The 17,784-nt window shown below is 36.7% G+C and overlaps 1 protein-coding gene and 1 pseudogene across 1 annotated transcript in view; both read right to left on the reverse strand.

Annotated features, from left to right (window-relative positions):
* Nucleotides 1–604, reverse strand: part of LOC114052279 (receptor expression-enhancing protein 5) — a 43,037-nt gene extending 42,433 nt beyond the window's left edge. The window contains exon 1 of the mRNA XM_027874817.1: nucleotides 305–604. Coding sequence (XP_027730618.1) covers nucleotides 305–422 — 118 coding nt within the window. The 5' untranslated portion in view covers nucleotides 423–604. The remainder of the gene's footprint in view (nucleotides 1–304) is intronic.
* A 10-nt stretch (nucleotides 605–614) lies between these two features.
* Nucleotides 615–17,065, reverse strand: LOC114052146 (annotated as a pseudogene).
* Nucleotides 17,066–17,784: the final 719 nt, after the last annotated feature.

Below are 17,784 nucleotides of genomic sequence, written 5' to 3' on the forward strand. Positions count from 1 at the left end.
AAGGCTTCTAGTCGGTCTCTACTAGAGGCGATTTCTCAACATCAGCAGTCACCAACAAGCCCCTGGATAGCAGCAGCAGCAGCAGCACTCCCCTCCCCCTGCCCGGCTCCGGTCCAAATACATCCTATGCTCGACCCATTCCTCCTGTTCCCTCTTGTACCTTATTCCCAAATTGCACAATGGCTCACACATTAGCAGCAGGTGCTGAGCTGGCCAGAGCCAGTCTTTGAATTAGTATTTTAAATAATTAGCTATAAGCATATGGGCAGGGTGGAGGAACAGTTCTCCGCTGAGAAGGACGCACCAAGCGCTATGTAGGATCTGTTCACCCCAGTCTTGCCCTCGATCTTAGCCAGAAGGTCGGTCATGCAGTTCTTCTGGTGCAGGAACTGGTCGAACCTCTCCCTCATATTTGCCGACATGGCGCACACCCCACTGGGCTCAGGCTCTTTCCAGCTCCGCAGACTCCCAGTCCGTTCCTTTTCTTCCTTGGGGTTTGCTGCAGCTTCTGGTGCTGAGGCCCCAAGAGTCTGGCGGCTCCTTGCAAACTAGCTAACCCAAGAGGGGTGGTGGCGTGGGGGTGGCGGGTGGCAGCTGCAAAAGCAGAAAGCAGCTCAAGCAGCGTCACCAGAGAGAGGAAGCGTCAGCTCTCCTCCCCCAACCTCTTGGCAACACACACCTCCCTTCTTTCTCCTCCCCCTCCCCCCTTCATCCCCACCCTTATTGCTGCAAACACCACACCCAGTCCGGATGCCCACACAGCAGCTGTCTTTTCTTAAAGATGGGGGCACCAGCCTAGCAGCCAAGCCACAGGACAGATTTTCTCTTGAAGAGCGAATAGCCATAAGATCTGCCCTTCCCTGGGGGTCGTTGCTTGTAAGACCACTGGGGAACATAGGCCAGTGGGCATCTTCGGAAGTCTGTAATTGGTCCTGGTGGGAACAGACCTTTCCAAAACCCTGTTTAGTGAGGGACTGAGACAGCGAGACAAAGTCTGGGAAGACAAGTTTAAAGAACCTCTTCTTACTGGGGTGGAAGAGACAGGACGAAATGAGCTTTGTGTATGTTTGGAGGGTGATAGTTTAGAGGCTGAGAGTTGTCTTCTTGCACTAACGTGATATAAAGTAAGGAATTTTTTTTTAGGGGGGGAGATTCGAAACAGAGGGAGGAGGCTTCCAGCATCCCTTACAATTTCTCTAGGAAAATGTATCCTTTCAAGACTAAAACGTTAAGAACAGTTAAAGTAGATCGTGCTTCATTGTTTCTGTGTGCTCCCATAGGATATTGCTTTGAATATAAGTGAATGAACATAGTTGAGTTTACTTGGCTGTCATAAGGAGTAATAGGCCTTTGCAGCAAGTTAAAAAAACAACCCTGAACACTTGAATATATAGATTTATCCAAAACATCTCCTTGGGAATCCTGCTTTTTAACCAAGAACATTTTGAGAGCACTTAAGCACCTTGTTTATGCTAGTCATCTTCAAATATATACAGTATATTTATATAGTATACACATAAAAACTAAAACACTAGAAGGACACTAGGAGAATACTCAGTTCAACCTGTCCCCTTCCCTGAATTTTACAAAAGAGGAAACCAAGATCCAGGGAGACAAAGTGACTTGTCCAGGATTCAACAACTGAATCTAAAACTCCAGTCTTCTCATTGTCAAAGGGATTCTTTCTATAATATCATGATACAATCTGCTGAAATCAGCAGTCTTTATATATGTCAGATAGAATCAGCTAGTAGGATGTAAGCTCATGAGTGAATGAGAGTTTTCCTTTTTATGTGACCTAAATGTAGGCTGTGCATGTACTATGTGGGTATTCCATATGGTACTTGGGACATTGAAGTAGTGAAAAAATATCTACCCACAATATAAATTCATTTATTAATCAGGATAAATTGAAAACGTCCTCAAAAAAAAAAAAAAAGACAAACCCCAGAGGGATCCAATACCATTCTTCCTTGTAGCATTAGTTTTGTCCGTGGGGTTGATGTCCTTATTTCAATTGTAATGGAATGATTGAGTTCCATGTCAATTACTTTATTTATTTACTGTAGTAGGAAGAGGAGCTTCGCTGGGGGGAGGGCTAAATTTGAGGGCTTTTTTTTCCTCTTGGAGGAGGAAATTGGAAAGTACTGGGGTGCTGACGTGTCAGACTCTTCCTCTGCCTTGCTGCCATGTATCGCTTTATGTTTGCAGGTTTGGCGCTCCCTCAACCCCTGCAGCTTCTCAATTCCCTTCTCTCTTCCTAATCTGAGGTGGAATTTATACATACACTGAATATGCTTATCCTCTTCAAGAATGTGCTCCTCAAAAATGCTATCCACAAAGAAGAAAGAGCTGTGTTTGAATGCAGATCGAAGCTTACTATGTGCTATTTTTTTCTTCTGTTTTGTTTTGTTTCCTCTTTCTGGTGGTTCCTCCTATTTGTTCTAATTCTTACTTACAACATCACTAATGTGAAAATATGTTTAATAGGAATGTATATGTATAGCCTGTAACAGATTGCATGCCATCTAGGAGAGGGAGGTGGAGAGGGAAGTGGAGAAAAATTTAAAACTCAAAGGCTTATGGAAGTGATTGTTGATAATTCAAAATAAATTAATAAAAAAAAGAATGTGCTCCTCAATAAAAACAGATTTGTGATGGTTCTATTGGGTAAAGTATCATGAATACCAATGTTAAATCTCCTTCCTTTCTTTGTAATGACCACCGTCTATTGAATTGAGTCACAAGGAATATGTACCAAAATATGAGAATAATAGCAAAAGTCCCTTTGTCAAGGAATGTTCCAAGGCACTGAAGCCATTGCTTTATTCCAATAGACTACATAGGGGTCTTCTTGAAAGCTTTCCAGCATTCTCCTTAAAGGTTGTGTTGTGACATACAGGTAAGATTTGCCTGCCCCAATATTCCATTGGGCCCAGTGTAAACAAATTTCCTCTAAAGCTAGGCCAGGGCTCTACATGGATATGTAAATGGAAACCATTCCACAGAGAGGCAGAGAATCTGCTGTGATTCAAGGAATTTATTTAACTTCACATATCCCCATGCATCAAGTCTTTTAAAGTTTTGTTAGTGTTTCTTTTCCCAAGAAAAGTTCTTCTTGAGGAAGCATTCTATACAAAGGAAATCCTTCCTGCCTATTAACGGAGAAAGAAAAGTCTTAACTAGACCAGAAATATTCAAAACTGGAAGAGTCTAGGCCAAATGTAATGTATTGAATTTAAAGGAAGAAAATGTCTTAATGAAACACAATCTTACTCATTAAATGGCTCATCTCATTATCACAATTTCCCCTTGTATCCACAATAGATATTTATTCATTAATCAGGACAAATTGTAAAGGTCCTCCAAGAAAACAAGAGATCACACATACCATTGAGTAGATGTTCTACAAAATGAAATCATTCTTGCCAGCTAAGAGAAAGAGAAAAGTCTTAATTGGAACCAAAATACTAAAAACTAGAACAGTCTAGGCCAATTATATTGTGTTGAACTCAATGAAAGAAAACAAGTATGAGTGACATAAAATCTTGTCCATTAAATGACTTCTCTCATAACATAATGGTTTCTCTTTATATCTGCAATAGATATTCATTTACTACTCAGGACAAAATGAAAAAAAAAATACTCCAACAAAAGAGGATGTGCCTTGTACCACCCTTCCTTGTAACACTAGTCTTATCCATGGAGTTGATATTCCTTATTCAGATTGAAATGAAATATTAAGTTCCATGTCAATTACTTTATTTCAGCCTGAAAGTGCTCATCCTTTTCAAGAATGTGTTCTTTAGTAAAGATTTGTGATGGTTCTGCTGGTTAAAGAATCATGAATGCTTATGTTAAATCTTCTTGCTTTCTATAAATGGTATTTTATTTTTTCCAATTACAGGTAAGAACAATTTAAACATATATTTTTAATAAAATTTTAAGTTCCAAATTTTCTCCCTTCCTCCTTTCCCTCCCCCTCCCTAAGATGGTAAGCAATATGATATAGGTTATATATGTACAATCACTTAAAATATGTTTCAATATTAGTCATGTTGTGGTAGAAGAAATAGAACAAAAAAAACATAAAAAATAAAGTGAAAATAGTATGCTTTGATCTACATTTGGATTCCATTAGTATTTTCTTGGGATGTGGATAGAATTTTCTGTCATGAGTCCTTTGGAATTGTCTTGGAACAGTGTATTGCTGAGAAGAGCTAAGTCAATCAGAGTTGATCATGACACAATGTTACTATTATTGTGTACAACGTTCTCCTGGTTCTACTCATTTCATTTTTTATCAGTTCATGTAAGTCTTTCCAAGTTTTTCTGAAATCAGTCTGCTTGTCATTTCTTGTAGCACAAGAGTGTTCTGAACTTGTTCAGTCATTCCCCAATTGATGGACATTCCCTCTGTTTCCAATTCCTTGCCACCACAAACATATTTTTATACATGTAGGCCCTTTTCCCTTTAACATTTTTTCTAATATGTCTTCGGGATATGGCTATAGTAGTGGTATTGCTGGATCAAAGGGTATGCACAGTTTTGTAGCCCTTTGGGCATAGTGCCTAATTATTCTCCAGAATGTCTGGATCAGTTCACAACTCCACCAACAATGCATTAGTGTGTTCCAATTTTTCCACATCTTCCTCAACATTTATCATTTTCCTTTTCTGTCTTATTAGACAATCTGATAGGTGTGACGTGGTACTTCAGAATTATTTTCATTTGTATTTCTCTAATCAATAAGATTTAGAACTTTTTTTCAAATGACTATAGATAGCTTTGATTTCTTCATCTGAAAACTGCCTGTTCATATCCTTTGACCATTTAAAAATTAGGGAATCATTTGAATTCTTATAAGTTTGACTCAGTTCTCATTATATCTGAGAAATGAGGCCTTTTATAGTTGCTTTAAAAATTGTTTCCCAGCCTTCTACTTTCCTTCTAATCTTGGTTGCATTGATTTTGTTTTTACAAAACCTTTTAACTTTAATATAATCAAAATTATCCATTTCACATCTTGTAATGCTCTCTATCACTTGCTTGGTCATAAATTCTTCCCTTCACTGTAGATCTGTCAGGTAAACTATTCCTTGCTCTTCTGATTTGCTTATGATATTACCCTTTATTTCTTAATCATGTACCCATTTTGACTTTTTTTGGTATATGATATAAAATGTTGTTCTATACCTAGTTTCTGCCATGCTTTTTTCCAGATTTCCCAGCAGTTTTTTGTCAAATAGTGAATTCTTTACCCAGAAGCTGGAGTCTTTGGGTTTATCAAACACTAGATTACTATGGCCACTAACTACAGTGTCTTGTGTTCCTAATCCATTCCACTGACCCATTACTATATTTCTTAGCCAGAACTAGATAATTTTGATGATTGCAACTTTAAAATATAGTTTTGGGTTTGGTATGGCTAGGCCACATTCCTTTGCATTTTTTCATTAATTCCCTTAGTATTCTTGACCTTTTGTTATTATTTTTTTCTAGCTCTATGAAATATTTTGGGGGGAGTTTGATTGGTATGGCACTGAATAAATAAACTAATTTAGGTAGAATTGTCATTTTTATTATAGTGGCTCATCCTACCCATAAGCAATTGATATTTTTCCAATTGTTTAGATCTGACTTTATTTATGTGAAAAATATTTTGTAATTGTGTTCACATAGCTCCCGAGTTTGTCTTAGCAGGTAGACTCTGAAGTATTTTATATTGTCTACAGTTATTTTAAATGGAATTTCTCTTTTTATCTCTTGCTGCTGGGAGTTGTTGGTAATATATAGAAATACTGATGATTTATGTAGGTTTAATTTATATCCTGCAACTTTGCTAAAGTTGTTAATTATTTCAAGTAGTTTTTAAGTTGGTTCTCTAGGATTCTCCAAGTATACCATCATATCATCTGCAAAAAGCCATAGTTTTTTTTCTGACTTGCCTTCAAGAATTCCTTCAATTTCCTTTCTCTTCTTTTATTGCTAAAGGTAACATTTCTAGTACAATATTGAATAATAGAAGTGATAATGGTCATCCTTGTTTTACCCTTGATCTTATTAGAAAGGCTTTCAGCTTATCCCCATTACAGATAATGCTTGCTGATGATTTTTACACAGATACTACTTATCATTTTAAGGAAAGCTCCATTTATATCTATGTTCTCTTATGTTTTTTATAGGAATGGGTCTTGAAATTTGTCAAAAGCTTTTTCTGCATCTATTAAGACAATCATATGATATATGTTGGTTTTATTACTGATACAGTCAATCATGCTGATAGTTTTCCTAATATTGAACCAGCCCTGTATTCCTGTTATAAATCCCACCTAGTCATAGTGTATTATCCTGGTGATGTATTGCTATAATCTCCTTGCTAGCATTTTCTTTAATTTTTTTTTTTTGCATCAATATTCACTAGGGAAATTGGTCTATAATTTTATTTCTTTGTTTTGGCTCTTTCTGGTTTAGGTATCAGCACCATATTTGTGTCATTAAAAGAATTTGGTAGAAATCCTTCTTTCCTATTTTTCCAAATAGTTTTTATAGTATTGCAATTAATTGTTCTTTAAATGTTTGTTAGAATTTACTGATACATCCATCTGGCCCTGGAAATATTTTTCTTAGGGAAGTCATTGATGTCTTTTTCAATTTCTTTTTCTAAAATAGAGTTAAGTATTTTATTTCTTCTTCTGTTAATCTGGGCAATTTATATTTTTATAAATATTCATCAATTTCACTTAGATTGCCAGATTTATTGGCATACACTTGGACAAAATAACTCTTAATTATCGCTTTTATTTCCTCTTCATTGGTGGTGACTTCACCCATTTCATTTTTGATACTGATAATTTGGTTTTCTTCTTTTTTCATCAAATTGACAAAAAGTTTATGTTTTGTTTTTTTTTCATAAAACCAGCTCTTAGTTTTCATTTATTAGTTCAATAGTTTTCTTACTTTCAATTTTATTAATGTCTCCTTTGATTTTCAGGATTTCTAATTTAGTGTTTAATTGGGCATTTTAAATTTGTTCCTTTTCTAGTTTTTTTACTTGCATGCCGAATTCATTGATTTGATCTTTCTCTATTTTATTATGTAAGCATTTAGAGATATAAAATTTCCAGTAAGTACTGTTTTGTCTGTATCTCACCAGTTTTGATATGTTGTCTCATTATTGTCATTCTTTTTGATAAAATTATTTATTATTTCTATGATTTGTTTTTTGACCCACTCATTCTTTTTTTCCCCCCCCTAGACAATGGAGTTAAATGACTTGCCCAGGGTCATGCAGCTAGTAAGTGTCAAGTGTCTGAGGCCAGATTTGAACTCAGGTCCTCCTGACTCCAGGGCCAGTGCTCTATCCACTGTGCCACCTAGCTGCCCCGTAAAGGCTGCACTGCTCTCCCACTCATTCTTTAGGATTAGGGTATTTAGTTTCCAATAAAATTTTAAACTATCTTTCCATGGCCCTTTACTATATGTAATTTTTGTTGCATCATGATCTGAAAGGAATGCATTTAATATTTCTGCCTTTCTGCAATTGACTGTGAGGTTTTTATGCCCCAACACATGGTCAGTTTTTGTGTAGGTGCCATGTACCACTGAGAAAAAGGTATATTTCTTTCCATCACCATTCAGTTTTCTCCAGAGGTATTTCATATCTAACTTTTCTAAAATTCTGTTTACCTCCTTGACTTCTTTCTTGTTTATTTTGTGATTAAATTTATCTAATTCTGAAAGGGGGAGGTTGAGGTCCCCCACTAGAATAGTTTTACTGTCTATTTCCTCTTGTGACACATTTAACTTCTTTAGAAATTTGAATGGTATCATTTGGTGCATATATATTTAGTATTGATATTACCTCATTGTCTATGGTATGTTTTAGCAAGATATAGTTTCCTACCTTGTCTCTTTTAATTAGATCTATTTTTTGCTTTCGTTTTGTCTGAGATCAGGACTGCTCCTTTTTTTTTTAACTTCAGCAGAAGCATAATATGTTCTGACCCAGCTTTTTACCTTTACTCTGTGCGTATCTTTCTGCTTCAAATGTGTTTCTTGTAAATAATGTATTATAGGATTCTGATTTTTAATTTACCCTGCTATCTGCTTTCATTTTATGGGAGAATTCATTCTGTTCACATTCACAGTTATGATTACTAACTGTATATTTCCCTCCATCCCATTTTCCCCTTGGTTTACACTTTTCTCTCTCTTTCCTTTCACCCTATACTCACCAATGTTTTACTTCTGACTACCACCTCCCTCAACCTGCCCTCCCTCCTATTAGCCACTTCTTTTTCTTTTCTTCTTCCAGATTTCTATACCTAACTGAATGTGTATGTTATTCCCCCTTTGAGTCAAATCTGATGACAGTAAGGTTCAACAATGCTTATCCCTCCTTCTTTCCCTCTACTGTAATAGGTCTTTCATACTTCTTCATGTGATATAATTTACCCCATTCTGCCTCCCCCTTTCCTCTTCTCCCAGTACAATACTTTTTTTCACCCTTTAATTTTTTTTATATCATCATATCAAGGTCAACTTATACCCACACACTCTGTCTTTGTATACTCCTTGTAACTGCCCAAAATAGAGATACAGTTCTTAAGAGTTACGCATATCATCCTCCTGTGTATGGATGCAAACAGTTTAACCATAAAATAACATGTTTGTTTTTCTTTGCTGTTTATCTTTTTATGCTTTTCTTGAGTCTTATATATGAAAATCAAATTTTCTGTTCAGCTTTGGTCTTTTCATCAGAAAAGCTTGAAAGTCCCATATTTTATTGAATGTTAATTTTTTCCCTTGAAAGATTATGCTCAGTTTTGCTGAGTAGTTGATTCTTGACAGTAATCCAGGATCCTCTGCCTTCTGGAATATCATATTCTAAGCCCTTAGATCCTTTAATATAGAAGCTGATAAATTCTATGTAATCCTGACTGTGGCTCCTTGATATTTGAATTGTTTCTTTCTGGCTATTTGCAGCATTTTCCCTTTGATCTGATAATTCTGGAATTTGGCTATACTATTCCTTAGAGTTTTCATTTTCAGATCTCTTTCAGGAGGTGATTGGTGGACTCTTTCAATCATTATTTTACTCTGTGGTTCTAGCAAATCTAGCAAATCAGTTTTCCTTGATAATTCCTTGAAAGATGCTGTCCAGCCTCTTTTTTTTTTTATCATGTCTTTCCAGTAGTCAAATAATTTTTAAAATTTCTCTCCTGGATCTATTTTCTAGGTCAATTGTTTTTCCAATGAGGTATTTTACATTTTCTTCTATTTCTTTTTCATTCTTTTGATTTTGTTGGACTGATTTTTGATGGCTCATAGAGTCATTAGGTTCCACTTGCCCAATTCTAGTTTTTAAGGAATTATTTTTTTCAGTTAGTCTTTGTACCTCCTTTTCCATTTGGCCAATTTTACTTTTTAAGGAGTTGTTTTCTTCAGTCAATTTTTGTGCTTCCTTCACCAAACTGTTGACTACTCTTTCATGATTCTCTTGCATAACTCATTTATTTTCCCAATTTTTCTTCTACCTTTCTTATTTGATTTTTAAAATCCTTTTTAGGCTCTTCCAAGAGGACTTTCTGGGCTTGAGACCAATTCATATTCCTCTTTGAGACTTCACATACAGGCATTTTGACATTGTACCCTTCTGAGTTTGTGTTTTGATCTTCCCTGTTGCTATAGCAGCTTTCTATGGTCAAGGCTCTTCCCCCCTCCCCCCCCCCCCATTTTCAGCTAATTTTATGAATTTTAAAGTTGAGCTCTGCTCCTGGGGAATAGGAGGGACACTTTTTTGCACTGAGGGCCAGGAGCCTGGCCGCTGGCTTTCTGCACTGGGGTCTCCAGGGCTGGCATCTTGCCCACTGTGTTTTGATGGCCCAGTTTAGTCTGGACTGTTGTGCTGGAGGTCCTGGGGCTGACAGTTTGTCTGCTACCTTAGGGGTGGAGGCCTCAAAACTGGCCTGCTGATGGCCTGGTGAGCCAGGACCATGGGGCCTTGGTTGCTGATCTGTGCTGTGACTAAGAGTCTCTCACTAGGTTGTCTAGATTCCACCTGTGCTGGACTTCATTCCCCTTTTGCCCTACTGAGACAGACATTTCCTGCAGTCCTTCTAAGTTATTCAGTTGGAAAATTGTTTCACCTCATCTTTTTGTGAGTTCTGTCACTCCAGAATTTATTTAGAGGCTTGATTTAATGTTGTTTTGAGGAAAATTGGGGAGAGCTCAGGCAAGTTGCTGGCTTTTCTCTGCCATCTTGGCTCTGATTCTAATAATCTGGGAATACAGTTTTAAGAGTTCTAAATATCATCTTCCCATGTAGGGATGTAAACAGTTAGAGTTTATTGAATAACTTATTTTTTTTCTTCCTGTTTTACCTTTTTATGCTTCTCTTGAGTCTTGTATTTGAAAATCACATTTTTCTGTTTAGCTCTGATTTTTCATCAGGAATGTTTGAAAGTCCCCTATTTCATTGACTATCCATTTTTTCCTTCTGAAAGATTATGCTTAGTTTTGCGGAGTAGTTGATTCCTGGTTGAAATCCAATCTCCTTTGCCTTCTAGAATATCATATTCTAAGCCCTCAGATCCTTTCATGTAGAAGCTGCTAAATCTTATGTAATCCTAACTGTGACTCCTTGAATTTAAATTCTTTCTTTCTGGCTGCTTACAGTATTTTCTCCTTGGCCTAAGGGTTCTGAAATTTGGCTGTAATATTCCTTGGAGTATTCATTTTGGGATCTCTTTCAGGAGGTGATCAAGGCAAAGGATTCTTTCAATTACTCTTTTATCCTCTGGTTTTAGGTTATCAGGGTAAATGATAATTTATTGAAACATGCTGTCCAGGCTCTTTTGTATTGATCATGGCTTTCAGGTAGTCCAATATTTCTTAAATGATCTCTCATGAATCTATTTTCCAGGTCATTTACTTTTCCAATTTTACATTTTCTTCTATTTTCTTTTTTTTTTAAAGATTGATTCTTGATGTCTCAAAGGGTCATTAGCTTCCACTTGCCCCATTCCAATTTTTAAGAAATTATTTTCTTTAAGATTTAGCTTTTGTACCTCCTTTTCCTTTTGGCCAATCCTACTTTTTAAGGAGTTGTTTTCTTCAGTGAATTTTTGTACATTGTTTTTCATTTGTTGTGCTTCCTTTACCAAGCTGTTGACTCTTTTTTTCCATGATTCTCTTGCATAACTCCCATTTCTCTCCTCCCCCTGCCCAGGTTTCTTCTTTCTCTCTGATTTTTAAAATCCTTTTTGATCTCTTTCAGGAGAACTTTTTGGGTTTGAGACCAATTCATATTTCTCTTTGAGGCTTCAGATGTATATATTTTGACATTGTTGTCCTCTTTTGAGTTTGTGTTTTGATCTTCCCTGTTGCCATAGTAGCTTTCTATGGTCAGGGCTTTTTTGGGTTTGTTTTTTGCTAATTTTTCCAGCCTATTTCATGACTTTTAAAGTTGAGCTCTGTTCCTGGCATTCAGGAGGCACTGTGCCAAACTTCTTGCACTGGGGGCTGAGGGCCTGGTCACTGGCTTGCTGCATGGGGCTTCCAGGGCTGGCAGCTTGCCAATTGTGCTGGGGGATCCAGGGCTAGTGACTAATCTACTGTGCTGGGGCTGGAGGCCTCACAGCTGGCCTGCTATGCCACTGACTTGTCAAGTCAGGACCATGAGTCCTCAAATGCTGACCTATGCTGGGGTTGGAGACCTCCCTCTGATTTGCCTGTGCTGGGCTATGCTCCTTTTTTTTTTTTTTTTTTACGAAAGTGAGACAGGAATTTCCTGCAGTCCTTCTAAGTTATCTTGGTCAGGAGAATTGTTTCTTCCTATCCTTTTGTGGGTTCTGTCTCTCTAGAATTTGTTTTGAGGCTTGATTTAATGTTGTTTTGAGGAAAATTTAGAAAATCTCAGGCAACCTCCTGCCTTTTCTCCATGATCTTGGCTCTGCCCCTCCTTGCTTTCTATGTAATGACCACAGTCCATTGAATTGAGTTGAGACACAAGCAATGGAGCTAGGTGGTGCAACAAGATAAAGTGATGGACCTAAAATCAGGAAGACTTATTTTCTGGAATTCAAATCCAGTCTCAGACACTTACTATCTGTGTGTTCCTGGGTAAGTCACTTAACTCTTTTTGCCTCAGTTTCCTCCTTATCTGTCAAATTATCTGGAGAAGGAAATGGCAAATAACTCCAGTATCTTTGCCAAAAATAACTCAAAAATGGGGTCATGAAGAGTCAGACATAACTGAAATGACTCAACGACAATAACACAAATACTGAAAGATTATAGTAAAAGTTCCTATGTCAAGGAATGTGCCAAGACACTTAAGCCATTGCTTGATTCCAGTAGACTACACAGAGATTTTCTTTTTCTTTCTTTCTTTCTTTTTTTTTTTGGCTATTGGGGTTAAGTGACTTGTCCAGGGTCACACAGCTAGTAAGTATCAAGTGTGTAGTCTGAGGCAGGATTTGAACTCAGGTCCTTCTGACTTAAGGGCCAGTGCCCTATCCACTGCACCACATTGCTGCCCCTATAGAGATCTTCTTGAAAGCTTTCCAACACTGTTCTTTAAGACTGTATTGTGTCATACAGGGTAAGACTCACCTGCCCCAATATTCTTTTGGTTCAATGAAAATAAATGGTGGTTCTGTATCTTACTTCCCTGTAAAACTGGACTTTACAAGGAAAAAATGTTCTCTTTGACAGGAGTCAATGGAAATGACTCCATGGAGTAATAGAGAAACTGTGATTCAGGGCATTTATTTGACTTCACATATCCTGCCATTGTCAACAAATCATCAATTTCATTAAGGTTCTATTAGGATATTTTTGCCCAGGAAAGAGTCTTTCTCCTTCAGTAAATATTCTACCCAAAGAAAATCTTCCTTGCCAATTAATGGAGAGAGAGAGAGAGAGAAAAAAAGCAATTGGTTTGGAAATACTCACAACTGGCAGAGTTGAGTCTCATTGTAATCCTTTGAATTCAAAGAAAGAAAATAAGTCTTGTTGAACTACAATCTTACCTACTGAATAGCTTATCTCATAATAAATGGTTTCCCCCTGTATCCACAATGAATATTCATTTAATAATCAGGACAAATTGAAAAAGTCCTCCAACAAATCACAAAGTGTTCCATACCATCTTTCCTCATAGCACTACTAGGTCTGTATCCCAAAGAGGTAACAAAAAAAGGAAAAGGACTCACATGTACAAAAATATTCATAGCAGCTCTTTTTGTGGTGGTCAAGAATTGGAAATTGAAAGGATGCCTATCAATTGGGGAATAGCTGAACAAGTGTATATGAATGTAATGGAATACTATTGTTTCATAAGAAATGGTGAGCAGTTGGATTTCAGAAAAACCTGGAAAGACTTGCATGAACTGATGCTGAGTGAAGTGAGCAGAACCAGGAGAACACGGTACACAGCAACAGCTACATTGTGCTATGACTGACTTTGTTAGACTTAGCCCTTCTCAGTAATGAATCTAAGAGAATTCCAAAAGACTAATGATGGAAGATGCTATATACACCCAGAGAAAGAACTATGGAATCTGAATGCAGATTGAAGCATACTATTTCCTCTTTCTTTTGTTGTTTTTTGTTTTTTTCTTTCTCATGTTTTTTCTCTTTTGTTCTGATTCTTCTTTCCCAACATGACTAATGTGGAAATATGTTTAATATGATCATACATTTATACCCTATATCATATTGCATGCCATCTTGGGGAGGGGGAGAGGAGGAAGGGGAGAAAATTTAGAACTCAAAATCTTGTAAAAGCGAGTGTTGGAAACTAAAAATAAATAAATAAAACAGAAAAAAAAGAAAAATGGAAGAACATGGAACATATTACCTATCAGACTTATGGATAGGTGAACAATTTATGAATACATAACAGAGAATGTTGTGAGATGTAAAATGGATAATTTTGATTACATTAAATTAAAAAGATTTTATACAAATAAAGCCAATGTAGCCAAGATCAGAAGGAAAACAGAAAACTGGGAAAAAATTTTTGTATAGATTTTTCCTCAGATAAAGGTCTCATATTTCCCTTTTATAAAATATGTATCATAAATGTTTATTTCTAGTGAAAACAATGACACTAACAAGATGAAATTTTGTAGTGAGCTGCTAAATAAGAGAACTAACCTATGCACATTTCATTCAGAGGAGATTCACGATGTGCTTAATAAGCATCCTTATACTTGCATTTCACATGTGAACTGTTTAACAACTGTAGAATATCACTAATGATTGAACTTTTTCAAGATCTTTTAGGTCTTTTTTCTGATTATATTCCTCTAGACCTAGGTTTTTAACATTTATATGAAATAAGCCTGCTAAAACCACCTGTGAGTTTGTAAATTTCCCAAAGCTTTCTTTCAATCATTTTTTAAACTCTGGAATGGTATTTGGTCTTGCAAATGTATGTATGTGTGTGTATACATATACATATATATATATTTATATATGTATAAATATATATACATATATATTTTTTGGGGGGGGACTAGGCAATCGGGGTTAAATGACTTGCCTAGGGTCATACAGCTAGTAAGTGTCAAGTGTCTGAGGTCAAATTTGAACTCAGGTCCTCCTGACTCCAGGGCCAGTGCTCTATCCACTGCACCACCTAGCTGCCCAAAATGTAGATATTTTTAAAGTGTATATTGGTTATCATCTGGTCCTCTTCCTAAATCAGACTTTACTCTTGCTTTTGCTTTTTCAAGATGCTTAAATGAGGACAAATGTAAATCTTCCTTTTTAGTTTCTGAAGAGTCCTGGCTGGTGTCTACAGGGTCTCCTCCAAGTCCAAGTTCCCTGTATGCTGTGATATCTGGTGCCCTCTGGGGGATGTTTATTCTCTTCGTCATCTGTTTCATTCTTATATACTCCTTCCTCATACTTTTCCTTTCCTTTGTGCTTTTCTTTTTCTTCACCTAAGCTAATATGTTCTTCAATCTCATCTTTTTTTTTTAATTACATTTGCATTTCAGGGTAATTCTATAGTTTCATGTGAAATATTAAAAGAATAATGTCAAAGATGATAGAGCTTTGTCCTTTTGCTTTCTTGCTTTAAAATTTGCCTTTTTGTTTCTAATCCAGATTCATCTGTGCTTTTCTTTCTTCTATCTGAGCTTAAAATGATACTTTTCAACTTTGTTTCTGATTGACTTTAATTTATTCCTTCTAGGCTAGTATGGCTCTGTTTTGGCTTTATTTCTGGTGAAGTTGAGTATGTGATTTGTTTTACTGACTCCTTCAGGTTCAGTGTTTTCACATATTAGTTTATCATTTCTTCCATCTATAGATTCTACAGAAATACCTTTCTCCTTTAATGAAACAGGAGGTAAAGGGGTACTTTCCTTAGGAGGAAGGCTTTCATTTTTTGTTTCAGCATTTTTTTGAATAACCAAACATAAATCTGGAGACTCTACTTCTATTTCTACCAGTGACAGGCTTTTCTTAATTTTAGGTGTTTTCACAGGCAACTCAAAAAAGTTGTGTGCTTGGCTTCAGGGATAGTTGGGGGAAGTGGAGAGACTATTTTGTTCTACTTCTGGACTTGGGAATAGAATCATCCTGGTTGGGTAGGCAGTAGAAAAGGAAACAGGCAAGCCTCAGATGGGAAACGTTTATCATCTTGCTTTTTATTTCACAGAATTTTGTTTTTGTTTTGAAGGCAATCAGGGTTGAGTGACTTGCCCATGCCCAGCTAGTTAGTGTCTGAGGCTGGATATGAACTCAGGTCCTCTTCACTCTAAGGCTGGTGTGTCACCTAGCTTACCCAAGCTTACATTTTTTTTTCCCTTTTGGTGAGGCAACTGACGTTAAGTGACTTGCCCAGGGTCACACAGCTAGTGTCATGTGTCTGAGGCTGGATTTGAACTTAGGTCCTCCTGATTCCAAGGCCAGAGCTCTATCTACTGCTCCACCTAGCTGCCCCTATCCTCTTGCTTTTTAAATGAGAATTATGATGACTGAGAGAAACTTGCTAGGAGTGGAGGATCATGCTTTATAAATGGGACATCATTGCCATTGTGTCCTTAGAATCAGGAAATTCTTTTGTTTCTGATTTCATGTGAAGAATTCAGTCTAAATAATTAGATTTTTCTTCCCACGTTTTCAATTTCTATGTTCTTTCTTTGTTCTGTCAAGCCAGTCTCAAGATTGTTTCTGAAGTTTTTTAAAACATAAGGGAGATGGTGAATGACTTTGTTTTTGTTGAGTCCCAACTATAGCATTCAAGTCTGGTGATAGGAATGCTGGATAATCTATTAACTGCAGTGTGATAATATTTGTTAGAGGGTCTGTTCCTTCTATAGGTAGGGGAATATGCATAAACATGGATAGCTTATATCCATGGATATAAACACGGATATAAAATTATTCATTGAAGCATACTTTCTGAATTACTTCATAAAGATGTAAGCTAAAATTTCCCAACAGTACAGGGGATGCTTTCAAAACATCAAATTACCTAAGTTCCAAATACATCATATTCCTTTCATAATCTTGACATCTTGGAACCCGTACAGTGAAGTATTTAACTTCTCCAAATTTAACTGATGGTTTCTTCTTCTAATTATTCTTAAAATTCACAGAATGAGCTTTAGTACATTTCATGATCTTATTTAAAGTGATGTGAATAAATAAATTTGTGTAATAGTTATTTGATTCTGGGTGAAAAATATCTGCATTTCTTTGTATGAATAGTTAGGCAGCCAGACACATCTCCAAATAGAACCAAAGATGGTACATCATGTGCTATACCCAATTCTTTACTTTCACTTCCTTTAAGAGTTTTTCTCAGCATGTTCAACAACTCCCTCTTTGCTCCCATTTCTAGATGGATTTGTTCTCCATGAGGTCGTTTGCCAAAAGGAGGATGCCTGCAAGATGGTGTCAAAGTATCTTGGTTCATCATTGTCATCAGCCTCCGCTGTGGCTCTTGTGAAGAAAAGGGACCTTGAACAGCGAATGGTCCTTGCTGTGCTGAGACTCACTAAGCTACAAAATCTTCTTTTCCATCTGGCTTGGCTCCATCCTGTCCCCCCCAAACCCAACCTTCACCTAGGCCCCCTCAACTGACTGCATGGTTTGGGCCATCCTTTGCTACTCAGATATATAAAGAATTTTGTCAAATCCATAAGAATACAAGGCATTCCCCAATTGACAAATGATCAAAAGATATGAAGTCAGTTTTCCAATGAAGAAATCAAAACAATTTTAGTCATATGAAAAAATGCTCTAAATCATTACTGAATAGAGAAATACAAATTAAAACAACATTAAGATGTCATTTTACATCTGTCAGAGTGGCTAAAATGATATAAGGGGAAAGTGACAAATATTGGAGGAGATGTGGAAAAATTGGGACCTTAATTCATTGTTGGTAGATCTGTGAGCTGATTCAACCATATTAGAGAGGGATCTGGAATTATGTTCAAAGAGTTATTGAACTGCCTATACCCTTTGGCCCAGCAAGACCACTATTAGGTCTGTTCACCAAAATGATTTGGGAAAAAGGAAAGGAACCTATGTGTTCTAAAATATTTATAGTAGCTCTCTTTGTGGTAGCAAAGACCTGGAAATTGTGGGATGCCTATCAATTAGGGATTGGCTAAACAAATTGTGGTATATGTTAATGATGGAATATTACTCTGCCTTAAGAAATGATGAGCTCGGACGCCGGCCATGTGGCATAAACCTTTTTCTTGTATCTTTCGAAGTAAGAGGAAAAAGCGATTTCTCCTCATTTTATT

This window comes from Vombatus ursinus, unplaced genomic scaffold, assembly GCF_900497805.2.
Source record: "Vombatus ursinus unplaced genomic scaffold, bare-nosed wombat genome assembly UNPS02014807.1, whole genome shotgun sequence".
Taxonomy (NCBI): Eukaryota; Metazoa; Chordata; class Mammalia; order Diprotodontia; family Vombatidae; genus Vombatus; species Vombatus ursinus.